Here is a 16,923-nt window from a genome sequence, read left to right on the forward strand (position 1 = left end):
CTGAGAATAATGAGACTAGTGCGGGAGAGTCTGATAATGATTCCTCTAGGTATGGGGCTGATGAGACTCCCCCTCCCCTGAAAAAAGCTAAAATGGAAATTCCTTCGAGCTCTAAACCCAAAATGAGGAAGGGTTCCCAAGGTCATAAGAACATCATTATGTCCTCCTCTACTTTGGCTGAGAATGGCTCCCCCTCTTCTAGTGAGAAGGCAAATGATGTTAAGAACCCTGATAACCCTAATGTCTTGGCCTCTCCTTCGTCCTATAAGGAGACTAGTAATGTGGGTGTGGTTAGTATTGCAGACCTTCATCCCAAAAGTGATGAGCTAAATGATAAGAGGGAGTATTATGAAAATGTGTTGGGGATGGCTCGTGATCATGCAATTGACACCTTCAGTTTGTTCAAGTGGTTGTTTTATGAACTTAAAGAGATCTGAATTAACCAAAGAGCCCTAGGAAGCAAAATGGATTCTTTCCCTGCTGGTTCTTCTCTTGGTAATCCAAATAATGAAGGGAATTGAACTGAGGCTGAGAAGAAGTCGGTCATGGACTGTATCAAGAAAACAGGGGAAAGGGTTGATCAACTGGAGGAACGCATCACCCGTGTTGAAGAAGGCTACAACAAGATCCAGGACACCTTCAAGACCATTATGGTTAGCAGTCACAAAATTGTTAAACAGTCTGCAATGGTTATGAATACCATGGTGAATAGTCTGGACCAATCGGATAAGGTTGTTGTTGTTATTGGTGATGAAGTTGAGGCGACTCAAGGTGGTGAAGGACCCGAGGGAACATGAACAAAAAGGCGGGCTTTCAAAATTTGGATCATAAAGCTATGAAGGTTGCTGCTGATACCATGAATGCCCTTGAGCCTGAGGTCGCTGAGACCCTCAGAAGCCTAATGTAATTGGGTTGTTTTTTGTTGCTGGTTCTTTTTGTGTCTGGGTTTAGTCTTTCTGTTGTCTTTTTGTGCCCAACTGGGCTTTTACTGTCTTTTTGGATGTTGTTTTTTATGTCTATCCTTGCAACCCGTTTTGTTTTGGATGTTGCTTTCTGATTCTATACCTCTTAGAATCATTTTGTAAAGGGTTTTGGGGCCCCTTCAAAACCTGTTTTCGCCTTATTCCAAAACATTTATTTTTATTTATTTTTTTGAAAATTATACATATTTAAAATATATATAGCTAAAAGATATCAAAGATGTTATTATAATACTCATATGTACTAATTAAGAGGACACAAAACTTAATTAAGATGTTAGAATTTTATATAAAATTTAATTAGCAATAAACACTTTAATATTTGTCATGTCATATAGGTAAATGTGAACATATAAATTCTAGTTATTTGTATAACATTTATAATGTATATTATTAATAAAAGATGTTCACAACATTTGACATAAAATTTTATATTAATTTTAAAAATTGAAAAATAATTTAACTATAAAAAGTTTAGACACTTAGATATCATGTTTTATAATAAACATTATAGAGGTTATCAAAGTAGATCAATAATGTTGTGCACATGGCTTCACATGATCATATCTCATAATTATATATTTGAAAATAAAATAATAGATAGATAGTTAGTATTCTCCTATTGTGCCATCTTATCGACATCCACTAAAGTTAAAGTGAAAGTTGTCATAAAAACTTAAACTATTCATATAGTGGCAATCCACATAAGTCATTTAAAAAAATAATAATAATTAATTAATCTGCTTATATTAACAAGAAGAAATCTTGATATTAACCAAAAACACAATAATTATTTTCATTTATTAAAAGGTGCATTCAATAATAATAACAATTACAAATAACAAACCTTTATAGTATTTTATCTAAGTTCAATTACAAAATATATTGAGTCAACTTTGTTGACCAATATTTCATGAACAATGCTTACACTCATTAAATAAATCTATAGGTCCATGGAGTCCAACCAGGCCATTCCTGTCATCTCAAAAAATTAGCCACGCCTCAACTGGTCCACCCCAAATCACCAAAAAGAACAATACAGTGAACATCAAATCAAAAGAGGAGTTAAATTGTTCACTGGAAAAAAGTAAAGTTAACCTATATAGAAACCCTAATTAGAAGATGGAAGATATGATGCTTGGAGGAGATGAATGAGACACCCTGCTTTTTATATTGAATGTCATTGTTTTTTTCAGTTGATGACTTCTTCCCTGTAAAACTACAGGACCAGACCTCTCCTCTTCATTCATAACTTTCAAGTCTTTCTGGCTTACTGAAGCATGCGCTCCTCCTGTAACTCTCATCTTCCCACCACTAATCAGCAAGAGCTCTTGAACAACCTCTTTCATGGAGGGCCGCTTATTCACATCCTCATTTAGACAAGCTTCAGCTAAATTAGCAACCATTGTCATGGACTCCATGTGATCCTTTATCAACAATCGAGTGTCAAATAACTCAGCAAGGAGACCTTGGCTTTTTCTAGACAGGAATAAGTCTGCCAAGATACGTTCCTCTTTTGCTCTGCCTACAGACATGGGCTTCATACTGGTTAAAAGTTCCACCATCACAACCGCAAAGCTGTAAATGTCTGTTTTATCTGTTAGCTGAAGAGTCTTGTAGTAATGTGGATCCACATACCCCAATGTCCCCTTCACACCGGTAGTCAGATGGGAATTGTCCATTGGCATTAGACAGGACAATCCAAAGTCTGATAGCTTGGCAGAGTTTGTAGAATCGAGTAAAATGTTTGCAGACTTAATATCTCTGTGTACAATTGGAACCGAAGCAGCAGAATGCAGATAAGCCAGTGCTTCTGCAGTCTCTATTGCAATTTGTAACCTCATATCCCATGTCAAGAATTTGATCTCATGCTTTCCATAGAGATGATCTGAGAGTGTGCCGTTGGAGACATATTCATACACCAGTAATGGAATTCGGGTCTCCAAGCAGCAGCCCAATAGTTTTATAATGTTCCTGTGATCAATCTGAGATAGAATTATAACTTCATTGATGAATTGATCGATCAGTACATCATTAACTTCTTTGCATTGCTTTATAGCTACCAATCGGCCTTCTTCCAGTTTTCCCTGGTAAACATTCCCAAAACCTCCAACTCCCACCTGGAGATCTTCAGAGAAATTGTTGGTTGCCTTTACAAGCTCTGCTTCTGAGAATATGGTTGCTTTCCTCCTTCCTCTGTCTGAAGAGATGTATTCGTGAAGAAGGAGGCCTCTGTTTTGCAGAAAGTACTTTCTTCTCAGAAGCACCTGTTTCCTTTTCTGCACTAACCAAAATATGGCCCCTGAAATCACTGGTCCTCCTAGCAACGACGAAAAGATTCCTGCCTTACACGGTAGCAATATTCATGAGGCGCTGTTGAAGAGTTTTAGAATCTATTGTGAATGGCTATTATTCAATTTCTGCATAAACTTTTTTTAAAATAGAAAATACCTATAAGCAAGGGTTTGAGTAGGCTGTCTTCTGTGCAGCTGGTTCTACCATCACCTTTTCCCTTCGCGCATGAGCAAGTGTAAGAACCATTCATGTTTAAACATCTTCACACCGGTGGTGGAATGCATTGATTCTTTTGAGAAATATCACATTCATTTATATCTGCAGGATTCCATTTCAGCTAACAAATTTATATTAGCCTGTGAATGAACACTGAAAAAGAACAAACCCAATACCCACTAATTTACTAGTTTTTGAAATGTAATCCACTACCAGAAACCTTGCCGTTAAGATTAAGTTGCTACAAGCTTATTGGGTGCAACATTTTACCCGGTTGGAGCTTTCACCACTTAAGCTGGTCTCAGTCAAGATGAAAATGCAATAAATGAGTTTTTTCTGTTGTTCATATCCATTGGAAGAGAAATTAAAGCAGAAAGAAGAATAGACAGACAGGAAAGCAAACATGGTTGTTTAGAGATACTCATGTTAGGCAGGTAAGTAGCAGGGTTCAAACTACAATCCATGTTACTAATAATAGGGATATGCCAATTGAAGTTTGGCTGTGCAAAGACTCTTCAATAGAGTATATACAACTCTCAGGAGTCAGGGGATCCCCGGTGACTAAGGTGATACCCAATTGTACTAAACCGATAAATTCAGGTAATCAATGTTTCTTAGGACGCCCTTTGTGAAATTTGACTGCGGAGAAAATCTTCAATCTGCTAGCTCCCAGAATGCATGGGATCCCAGTACAGTTAATCCATTTGCCTATAGAAAAACTCTTCAACAGATTATATACCAGTTCTCCCAAAAGGCATGAAATCCCAGTGACCGCAGGTACCCCTAAATGTACTAAAGAGTTTTAGACTCTGCTATCTTCGTTATGGTGTGGGGTTGTGTTGGACTGGTTTTATCCTAAATATATACCAAGTATTATGGAAACAAATCAAGTATATATACCAAGTATCCTAAATGCTTTCAAGTTTCTTTAGTGTCACTGTAATGTTGTGATTGAATATGTCCTAATCAAATGAACAAAGAAAACAACCCAAAAATAAAACAAAGTTTAGTACCATACCAGTGCATCGGCCGCCCTCCTGGTAACCATCACCCCTATACCCCTCATTACATCTGCAAACCTTGTAACCGGGCATCCCGGTAACATCCAGGCAATCGGCATTACTTGAGCAGGTAAGATTACCCATTTGCTTTGCAGAGGAGCACGTATCAGCTCTAATACCCCAATCGATCTTGAGACCATAAGTACCAGCCCCAAGTCTTCCTTTATCCCGAACCTGTAATTTGAAGGTCGTGGGATCGAGTATGGTAGAGAACACACACTCTCCAGATGCCAGCTGTTCATAAGGCTGCGCCGAAATATGAACTCTTCTCCGATTCTCTATGAGGGTAATTTGGCAGCAACCAAACCCATTACAGTACTCTGGTTCATATATTTTCAAACAGGAAGCCTCGCACATCCCTCCAACTCTTTGATTGCTTGATTGAAGGGAAGTACCTAAAAATGATCCATTGGCATAACAACCAACCGAGGCAAAAACATTGGATCCTGAAATTGTGAAGGGCCCCTCTCTCGGAAGTGAAAAGAACTCTTCTGCAGTCTGTGAGGTGTTGCAGCTAATGGCTTTCAGGTGAGTCACATTGATTATCAGAGAGTTGTATGAGAGGCTTAAGACCTGGTAATCGCCTGTGGGTGTGGAAATAAATGGAATGCTCCCCTCTCCGAATGTGGAGTTTTGTTTGCAGACAAGAGAGAAGTTGGAGTCCCCACAATTTGAACCCTCGATGTGGAAGGGGTAATTTATGCTGAGATACCCGCATGTCTGTGGATACCTGCAACTATTACCTCCTCTCACAACCCCGAACCAGAATGTCATACACAGAGCGGTAATGACCGCCATAGTCTGTGTCATTATCTTCTCTCCAGGAGGACATGCAAATTCAGGGACTGAATACTTAAACCACCCCAAATTATTTTAAATTTTTTTTACCAATTTTCAAGTGGGAAGGTAATGTTGCAGTCCTCGAGGGTCCCAATAAGTAGGAAAAATTGGTAATGTGTATATAAAAAAATATAAAGTTGTCATGTGGTCTTCACTTTGTAGTGAAATTAAACTATATGATATTATGTATAATGGATGGATGTTTTATTGGGAAGAGCTGATATTTTATTATTTAGCATCATCTAAATGGAACCACCATTAAGTGGACCATTCATGTTCATAAGAGGTGGTTTGGGTTGTTGTCAACCACTACTCATGAAAAAGTATACAATTGTGAAATCAAATATATAATATCATTTCAATTAAGACCATAAAAAATCCAAAATTAAGAAATAACGAACCTCATAGAATGGGCGAATAAGGTTCTCAATTTCGGACTTATTTATTATATAGATGTTTATAACTTAACAATCTCTAGAAGTAAACTTTTAAGAATAAAGGGTAAAGATTGGGATATGTTAGATCAAAAAGCTAGAAGCCTCATTAAACTTTGTTTTACCTAGATTTGGTGTTTCATAATATTGTGGGAAAACCCTTTGCTAAAACCCTTTAAGAGATAAATCCTTGATGAAAAGAATTTTTATATAAAAGAAGTTATATACTTTGAGGCTATATGAAAGAGACTCAATTGTTAAACACATAACATTTAACACCATTGCAAGTTAGGTATACTCTATCATTAAAAAAAGAGAAGAAGATCATCACATGATCTTTTTTTCTTTTTCTTTTTAAAACTTATGGGATAATTTGATGATGAACTTTTGAAGTACTAATTCAAAATTTGTGCTTGATGAGGTGATGGATTCTCTTCTTGCATATGAGATTAGAACTAAGGCTTCTAAATATGTCGAAGAATCACTATTTATTTGTGGATAGTCAAAGGTAAAAGGATAGAAAGGGGACAAAAGTAGACTTAAATCTTAAGGGAGATATAATTTTTCTAGAAAAATCTAAGGTAAAAAATTGGAAATATGATAAGAAAGGCCACATCAAGATCGATTACAAGAAAAAGAAATTAAAAAATGAGTTAAATAATTATTCAAATTCTAAGGCTTCTTAGGATGAATCAAATGCATTTGGTATAATTGCTAGTACACATGCATATGATGATGCATGGATTACTAAATTTAGTACTTTTTTCATATGATTCCCCATAGTGAGTATTTTTTACTCGAGAATTTTAATGGTGGAAATGTTTACCTTGATGAAAACTCTCTTCTATTTTTTCTAAAGCATTAGAACTCAATATTGAATTCTATAATGGGAGGATCAAAGGTAATTTATGATATCTGCACATCATAGGTTTGGCACAAAACTTGTTATATATTAGCAAGATGAATGATACAAGTGTACAGGTGGTCTTCTATAAAGGTAGGTATAAGATGGTTTGTGGATTTATGGTGTTGGCAAAGGGCGTTTGGGTTGGAATTTGTTTCAATCTCAATTCTAGAACCTACAACATGGGAACTTGTATCATCTAACCCTACAACTTGGTACCTATAACATATACACCTACAAGATTAGTGGTTGCAAAAAAGGGACTTGCAACAAAGGAGCTCATGACAAAGGCACTTGTAGAAAAGGGACTTACAAAAATTGGAAATAGATGTGGAAACCTAAACATTTTGTCACCTCAAAGAGAAAACTATCAAACAAGAAGAATACATTGTGGCATGAGTGCATGGATTGCATAGGTGAGAAGGATCTTAGGATCGTGAAAATTAGAAAGCTTGTAGAGGGGCTAGTTGATTATTCCCTTGACTGTATTTTATAAACATTGTACTTATATAAATAAAATCATATTCAATTTTACTTAGGCTTACATAAGTCTATGATGAGATTTTGGATCTTATTCATAATGATGTGTTTAGTCATGTAGATGTTCTTAAGTTGGCAGAATATTTGTATGATATTTCTTTTAATGATAGTTTCTCCCTTGTGCCTACTTTCTTAGGCATAAATTAAGGTCTTTAATTAGTCTAATGAATTTAAGGCTCTTGTGAAAAATTGAACTACAAATATCAAGATGGTGAGAACATATAATGATAGAGAATATTGTTCAACTAAGTTGGATGTATTGTACAAAGAAAACAATATTGTGCATCATAAGATAACTCCATACACCCTCCAATAAAATAATGAATGGTTATTTATGTCGAGAGGCATCTACAATGACATACAAATATCCATAAATAAAAAATTGATTTCGAATAAATTTCACGTGTAGATGACAGGTAAATGCATGGATGTTTTAGTTTCTCAATAAATAGTATTTTATTACTCTGAATAAAACAGAACCATTGCCACTTGTCTCTAAGTATATGAAACTATGACATCTTTAATGAGAGTGAAAGATTGAAGCATTATTCAACTCCATGTCCTTCTTGACAACTAATAGACATGCAAGACAGCTATGTGATATCTCTCGGGATTATTTCATGTATATTTTTTTTAGAATATAGGTATACTAGCTGGTAATGATAGCTAGAAGTATGCTCAAAGGGGCTAGTATGAAAAAATAAATTTTAGGCAAAGGTGGTTAGTATCACATGTTACTTGATTAACGTGTCTCATATGTTAATACTTGTCGATAAAACCCCTAAAAGGGTTTGGATAGAAAAAAATACATTAGCATCTTCAAGTTTTTTGTTGTGAAGCATATACTTTTATGCTTAAGGAGAAGAGGTAAAGTTGGATTATAATGTAGGGAGTGTATCATCGTCTACTATGGTGATAGTGTGAAAAGGTGTAAATTGTAGGATCCTATGACTAAGAAGGCATTGTATAGTCAAAATGTCGTCTTCAAGGAAAGTATACTTTCTCCTTCAATTGAACAACCAAATGGTAGTGCAAATTATATAGTGTAGATATAGTCAAACTATTAAGACAACTACACCTAAGACTAATGAGAAAGATAGTACAAAGAGGTTGGAGAGTTTAGAGGAGAAAGAACATATGCCTTGTAATGCCCGCCAAAATACCCTAGAGAAATACACCATAATCTACTAACAAATAGGGATAAAATTTTTCTCTTTTAAGATAACCATCAATACTACTCAACACTAGCTACTAATTATGCAGCATTACAACTTATGCACATCAATTCGTCTTAAACAATTTATATGAAAGCATAAGTCAACATGAACATATCCATAAAATCAGATTATGCAAGCACAATAAGCATTTAGTCCATTAACATATGTAAGGACCCGCTTGTCCTAACCCTAGTTTAACCATCCTTTAACTCACAGTTATAGTTTAAATTAATTTAACCATTAATGCACATGCGAAATTTATGATAACTGACATGCAAATAATAGATAAATGAACTGAACATCCATACATCTCATGACTAACATGCAAAAGTGAAATATGCATAAGTAAGTGTGCATGAAGATCAAATAACATGCAAAACCATAATCATTTATGATATCGAGTTAAGTGCGTGCGTGCGTAGAATATATCGTGTGCATGTGTTATTACGAGCTAAGTTAACATGCGAAACACATAATAAAATCAACTAACAGAAAATTAAACACAAACATACATGCACGCGAGAAAGAAAACTAATCTAAGAAAATAAATCATGCATGTTAGTGGGTTAGTATGTTAGTAGCTTTTCTCTTCTTTCTTTTGTTAGTTACATTGCATGGCAACTTCCTGTCGCATTACATCATGTGACCTTGTAGGTCTTTTTACATAACTTTTTCATGTGACCATTCTGGTCTTTTACAATAAGATAAAATATACATCATATGATTATTACATAAAATTTATTTAAAATCTCTGATTTTCTTTGTCTCCGGATGTGTCGCCTCTATTTGACTTGGATAACCTCCTCTCGCAAACTGAATGACAAACATATGACCCAAGTGTTTTATCCGCCCAACCAAACGAAGCATAAGGTTCTCGGTACTTTTGATAAGATCTCATCCCTCATGACGAAGTATCCTAGCAAGTTGGTACCAACTGGAAGTAAAGGAACCATATGCATTCATGTAGAACTAACAACCCATCCTGGTTGAACTAACTACATGTGTTATGGTAGGGAGAAAATAAATAATATTGATGGTCATCATTACCCTATTGGGGAGGTGAAGAAAATCACCCTTCCCTGGTTAGCCCATAACAAGCACCATATTCCATAATCATCCCTCATAGACAAAAAAATTAACCCTCCCCGGATTAATATCATAAATAATATTTATTATATATTTCAAATTTTCTTAATTCCTTTTCCAAGTAAAAATCAATTTCTTTAATCAATCTTCAAATTGGAATTTTACTAATATTAAAAATTCTAAATAAAATAACCTCTATCTACTGTTATTTTATTCTCCTCTTTACAATTTTTTTTGTTTTATTGTATAAGTATTTAAATATAATTAATTAATTTAACCCATTTAAACCATTTCCAAAAATACAAAATAATTCTAAATTCCTCACTCTAGATAAAATAAAAAAGTCAAAAGTCAAGTGCACATAGTAGGGTTTGAACTCCTATCCCAATGATCCCAACAAAAAAAACATACTCTTGTCACTATACCAATGGTTAATTTTGAAAACAATATTCAAGAATATAACTAAACCATACTGGTAAAAATCAAAAAACTACATATGGCAAATGAAGCATAAATTTTCAGTATAAAAACCAAAATCATAAACTGATAAAACAAAAATGGCTCCCCTATTAATCTATGGCAGAGTTACAAGAATTAGAGGAGGAAGTAATTAAATAAAATAAACAAATAAATGTATTTTGTTGTGCACTGCAAAAGGGGTTTGACAAACAATTGATTTCTTGAAGAAGCCTGGCGGAAGAAAACAAGTCTTTCCCAAGTTCAACGACTCCTAATTATCTTGCTAACTAGAAGCAATCACACAAAAATGAAGAGGCTCGGAAAAATTGGAATGATCAAATAAGAGGTATAACCCTATATTTATAAATATTGAGTTCTCTAATTTTAAAATTTAACTAATTGCATGATTTTATATTTTGGAGTTCTAAAAATAAATCCAAATTATAATTTCAAGTGCACGACTTAGTTTAAGTAATATCAAGTTCTAAACATAAATTTTAATTAAATTACAAATTTGATTGCATGTTCTCAAGATTTAGTTTTCGAAAAATCAACTAATTATGCATACCCTTGCATGACATTTTTATATATATATAAAAAAATTTAGTACATAACTTCCTTAAATTTATTATCTATTATTCACTCATGCATAAATCTTTACAATTTCTTAAATCTCATCAAAATATTATGCATGTCAAAATACCAATTTATTTTATTAATGCATGTTAATTTTATAATTATATTTTATCAACTTAATGAATTGATTACTTGTAATTTATTTAATTTATCCTCCTAATGGATCCTTTTGTATTTAATTCATAATGTCATGCATGTAATTTAAATAGTTGCAAATCAATTAATTATTTTATCCATTTAACTTAAATTTAATTCTTTAAATATCAGCATTATGCATGTCGAAATTTTAATTTAAAATTGAAATTTACAAATCTTGATTTGATTTTACTTTAAATAGATTATTTATTTACAATCAATCTCTCTAACTTAGTATTTAATTTAAAAATTTATAAATATTCTCTCAAATAATTAATTATTTTATTTTAATTAATCTCTTTATCTAATGATATTTTAATTATTCAATTAATTTCTAACATTAATTTGTCTATTACATAAATATTTAATTATCGAATTATATTGTAATTCTTCAATCAATTTATTTTAAATTCTCAAATTAATTTACTATTTGTTATCTAATTGGTGTTTTTGCATAGGGCTCCATCCCTGAGGTCACTACTGACAAGCTAGAAAACTCCTCCTCGGTCATATGTCCACCTTCGACGGTTAACCTGCAACCACCTCATGCTTGGAAAAAGTCGTTAATTCTCAATAATGAAAATATATTATTTTTATCATCATATTAAAATTTAATAATAACATTTAGCATCATCATTAAATAATTAAAACAACATTAAGGGTCATAAATAGCATTAAATATCATTTAGCATCATTAATAATCTAATCAAAGTCATCACGTGCAAAAATAAAAGAAATATTACCCGCTAATGGGTCCTGGAGGGTTAGTCCCCTTTCGGAACCAACAAAAAACGAGGTTAAATGGGAACCGCCAACAAAGGAGTGGATTAAAATTAATTTTGATGGGGCCTCTAGGGGGAATCTGGGTATCTCAGGAGTGGGAGTAGTTGCAAGAGATGATAAAGGGGTTATCCTATTCAAGGGGGCTCGACGACTACAGAATGGGACAAATAACGAAGTGGAAGCATAGGCGGCACTAATGGCTACGGAATTGGCCATAAACATGAAAGTGTCAAAATTACATTTGGAAGGGGATTCCCAAGTGGTTATCAACGCAATAGCGAAAGGTAACACCCCTTCATGGAAACTATCTCATTGGGTGGAGATAATATGCGAAAAAATCACCTCTTTTGAAGCTTTTCGGGTCTCCCATGTCAGGAGAAGTGCTAACGTAGTGGCGGACCTCCTCTCAAATGTTGGATGTGATACGACATGCCAAGTGGCCAAGTGGTGGAAGGGTAATGGTAGTGTATGGAAGTGGTATTAATGCAGTTCGTGAAGCTACAAACTAGTAAGCACGCTAGACGGCTCGCAAGGACGAGTAATCACTATCACTGGCATTATAATTAATGTGGCAATTCAAAAGCACAGAGTCTTGGTTTGAGACAATGGCGGTGGGCAGGAAATCTGTCGTGAAATCTCTTTCCATTTATTTCATAGATCATGCATTTATACCTAGCTGCAAACAACGGCGGATTTATAACTAATTTGAAATTTGTGCAATGTATTCGCCAAAAACCGGATTAATGAAGGTTTTTTGTGTCTTTGCAGTTTAGTTTTTCTGGTTTAACAGGTTGCGAGCAGGTTCAATGGAGGCTAATTTCACGCTTCGAACAGAGAAGAAATTGGTCCCTTTCCTGGGAATGGTTTCGGACAAACATCTGCAAGGTCTTTTCAAATACAAGGAAGATAAGTTGTGGAGTGCTACTCGGTTAATGCTAGGGGAGGAATTGGTGCATATCCATTTCCGGTACAGAACAAATATGGAGGTCTACTCTTTGATAATGGCCTAGGTGTGTGAATTCGAGCCCGAAGTGGAGAAAGTCAAGCTAACAATGAAAAAGCTTATTGATGGGGATTACTTAATTAATCTTGATTCCATCCTGGAATGGGTGATCCCCCAGACAGGAATTCGCATCCGGGAAGGAGAAGCAGAGGAGGAGATATTACCGTTTGTCAGGGGACCAGGGAGTCATTTAAAGGAGCAATGTAGGGAATGAGCTTGTATTGGCTGGGAAGCCATGAAGCTCTGTGTCAAGTTGATACGAATAGACAAGGTTCTTAAGGCACTTAAGGTGGTGGTGCACATGGAGGTGGGAAGAGAGCTCTGGGACCGATTCAAGGAGGGGAGAGTGGTACAGTTCCTAGCTAGCCTGGAAGGTGACCCAGACTTTGGGAACTTGGATTGTATTCCGAAGATGAAGTCTGAAGCGGCCAAAGGGAACGCTTTGGCGGATATCGATGATGAGGAGAGGAAGATGTCGAACCAAAGCAACTCGGATTGAGCGGTCATGGTGCAAAAATCTGTGTTTTTTGCTTTCTGCCTTCGTTGGTTTTTAAAACAAAAACTTTTATGGATTACTGTAATATTTCGTGCATGAATGCACAGTACTGTGTTACTTCTTTTTCTGTTTTAGTTGGAACCCTGCATAGTAGGTTTGAATTGAATTTGGGCTGATGTTGAAATCCATTTGACCCTTGTAGATTGTAGCTATTTTCTTGAAAATCAATATATCCAAAATTATCGATCAAAAAAAATAAATAAAAGAAATATCTAACTAGGTGATATTTATCGGGTCGTTCCCTAGGGTATCTCAACATCACTACCTAACATAATACTAACACATCACATATCCATCTATAGCATCATGAACTATCTTCCAACTAATCATTTACTTCCCATATTACTATGATAAATCATTGTCACATATACATAGTTCTATCCCATTTCATACTCTTTAGGTTCATTTTAAAGTACCAACCAAATGTTCCTAATACCCATCTTTATTCATTAAACACTTAACACACCATGAATCTAAATGCATTTATCCTTCTCCTACATATGGAATTATATTATTTCCTTAAGCATAACTATTACACGACTCATCAAGAATACTATCCATATTCATATGCAAGATTATAATTCAAGGGTCATATGAATCTACAAGAATAAACATAAGCTACTATTTCAATCTCCTAATTCAACATATGATGTCATTTCCAACATGAAGAGCATTTCTACAACATGGACCATATAATAGTACATCATCTTATTACAAGAGCATAGTTCTACATCATCAAGCCTAGATACATAAGAGCACATGGAACAAGCACATAGTCTCTTTTGTTACATCTCATCCTAATGATTAATAACACAAGTTCCATAAGCATGTATTCATACTCCACACGTAATACAATATTATCTCTTTTCATATCCCAAGATAACTAACATCGAAGATTAACATCTTTCAAATCAAGCCATACATGATTGCTAACATATTCACTATTTTCCACAAGATATACTCAAGGCATTGCATTCATATCTTTTGATCATTTTATTCCTTTCTAATCAAGAATAGAATATCCATTTACAACAATCTCACTCAATACATTTCATTCTGAAATCATCCTACTAAAATTTCTATTATACATGCTCTCAATACGTTGATTACATAGTCTTATTTACATTTGCATCTTTCAAACAACATGATATCAATTCTAATTACATAAAATATACTCCAAAGAATCCATGCACATGATGAGATAATATAGATCCATATCCACGCACGCTAACATCCAAAGAAGAACATCCCAGTGGAAGAAGGCATCAAACCACCCAACCATGTGGAACCAAATAGGAACCACCCCCCATGCTAGGAGATGACATAAGGTTCCAACTTACACTCAAGACCTAAGCTGACACTTGACAACCAAGGGATACAACATCACATTACAAGACTCCAACATAAGAATACAACATCAAAATACATCACATGGCTAAAACAAAGCAACCAAACTCCCAGAGGCATAATCAACAAATCAAGGCATATGGATAATGGACACACGTAGGGCAAGAGTGTCATCACATGCTATCCTCACAAAAGAAGGGGCCAAGCCTCACCCTGATAGACATGTGGAACCATCTCAACCTTGGAGCCATTCAAGGAAGATTGGTTTACCGCTCCAATGGTCTTCACAAGGTCATCTCAAGCGCTCACTCTTTTAGGGCTATGAGATGGGGCCACAAAACCAATTATTATCTTGTTTAGTGAGTTCCTAAATACCCAAACCCACTAATCAATTATTAAGATTATCACTTGCAATTACAAGAACTCTTCATGTGGTTCCATCATGTCTAGACCCCCTCCTAGAGTCTAATGCTCAAGACCCTGGTCCACACATGCAAGAGCCGACTCTCCCTACCATGGAGCAAAACCATAAGGTAGCACAAAACAAGTACATCACAATAAAAACATGAAGCTCAACATGGAATGCATCCAAAACTCATTACAATTCTGATACAATAGAATCTCAAAGGTAATCATCAACGTACAATCCAAGAGCCACTTATTAAGAACTAAGCCATAAGCTCAAAATGCCAAATTGCGACAGTAAGGAAAAAGAGCCTCAAGAATGTCAAATGCACATAAAAGTGGGCAACACATGGATCCAATAACATAGAATAATCCTCCACAATGAGGCACAACATATCCTCTCGTTGGAGCTGCAAATTACCCTTCCTTAACAGCAAGGACACACTTAACTTGTTGGAGCAACATATCAATACCTCAATGTTCAAGCACAAAACCACTTGCCAGAGCCAAAATGGATCCATGCATATTACAAATGAATAGCACAATGCCCAAAAACCACCAAACATGATAAAACGAGCCTCTGGAATGAAGATCAAGCCAAAAAGACCAACTAAGGACCTCAAAATTACCCAAAAACATGCTAACACTACTTTGGTGCTTTTGCAGCCCAGAGTGGCACTTTTGTCACTTGTTTTAGCGCTTTTGTTTCTGAGTTGTAACTTTTGAAAAATGAGATGCAAAGGTATTTTAATTTGCCCAGATTCGGGCACAGGCTCAATCAAGGTCCAAAATCAACCCAGAAGTCATCAAAGGTCAACAAGAAGGCAGAATAGGGTTTGCATAAAACCAACAAGTCCAATCATCCAGGAGTTTCAACTTAAATAAGCAAACATATGCATAGGAAGAGTTGTGGACACAACCATACTTAACCAAATCACACCAAAAAGACTTCAGACCTTAAGAGACCTTAAAATAGGATGAGCTAAGGTAGATAAAGCCTCAACAATTCAAGATCAACACATAATACACTCACATGAGAGTATAACAATGCAAATCATAAATTATTCATACCCATTCCCAGCACTACACAAAATCATATTTCTATTTTGAATGCAATCTTTATCAAAATCATTCATTTTAATCAAACCAATAATAACAACCGATTCATTCCCAAAATTTTCCCCAAGACAATCTTTCGACAAAGAATCTTTCCTGTAAATCAAATCTAAGAATAAAGCAATCAAATCCAATCTGAAAAACGAAGCAAGGGCAAAGAAAAATCCGATGAAGAACTCCAAATCCAACAAGCTCTCAAGCGCAATCCAAAATCAAAACCAAAATCTAAATTCTTTAAGCAATCTAAAAATTTCTCCCAAAAGCCAACCTCCTGTGAATGCAGAGGAAACCAAAAATAAACCAAAAATCTATTTTGGATGCCCTGTCCCTCCTTTGTTGTCCTCTATGTGTGCAAGGCCATCATTTGTGATGATATTTCTTTAGTTGAAATGTTATTGTCAGCTGCAATTTTCTCCCTCTCTTTTTTAACCTCATCCCAAGAGTCCATGTTTCTAAGCTTTTCTAGCAATGGTTTAGTTTCATGTTGACATAATGTTGAAGAGTTCCCATTTTTATTAAGCCTTGCTTGAACTACACCGATTGGATCATACTACCAGAGACCCTCATCACCAATGTTAAAAACTATCAAAAAATCATGTGCCACATTGAATTATTTTCTCTCAGATGTGGACCCTCCACATGAGAAAGGCAAGGAAGGAAAAATGCTCTTCTTTTGCCGATCATGGAAGTGCCTATCTGTGCTCTCCAATTTTCGTACATACTCTAATGCAAATACCCTCTTTGTCACATGTATTGGAAGTTGGTATGGTTTTACTGCCAATCCGTAAAAGCTTAACACAATGAATTATTCCATAAAGAACCAGTCAGCCAATTCTATTTGACTTCCAAGTTGAATGCAATCTCTACAAGACACAAGCAACCTAGGCATTGGAGTGCTTGTAATTTCATT

At 35.2% G+C, this 16,923-nt stretch overlaps 1 protein-coding gene across 1 annotated transcript; it reads right to left on the minus strand.

Moving 5' to 3' along the window:
• Positions 1-1,751: 1,751 nt before the first annotated feature.
• On the minus strand, positions 1,752-4,646 carry LOC131049382 (wall-associated receptor kinase-like 2). Its single transcript, XM_057983426.2, has 3 exons — positions 4,510-4,646; positions 3,432-3,593; positions 1,752-3,321 (listed from the first exon to the last, which is right to left on the minus strand). The coding sequence occupies exons 2-3, from the start codon at positions 3,523-3,525 to the stop codon at positions 2,096-2,098; spliced, it is 1,320 nt and encodes a 439-aa protein (XP_057839409.2). The 5' UTR covers positions 3,526-3,593; positions 4,510-4,646; the 3' UTR covers positions 1,752-2,095.
• Positions 4,647-16,923: the final 12,277 nt, after the last annotated feature.

This window comes from Cryptomeria japonica, chromosome 3 (genome assembly GCF_030272615.1).
Source record: "Cryptomeria japonica chromosome 3, Sugi_1.0, whole genome shotgun sequence".
Classification (NCBI taxonomy): Eukaryota; Viridiplantae; Streptophyta; class Pinopsida; order Cupressales; family Cupressaceae; genus Cryptomeria; species Cryptomeria japonica.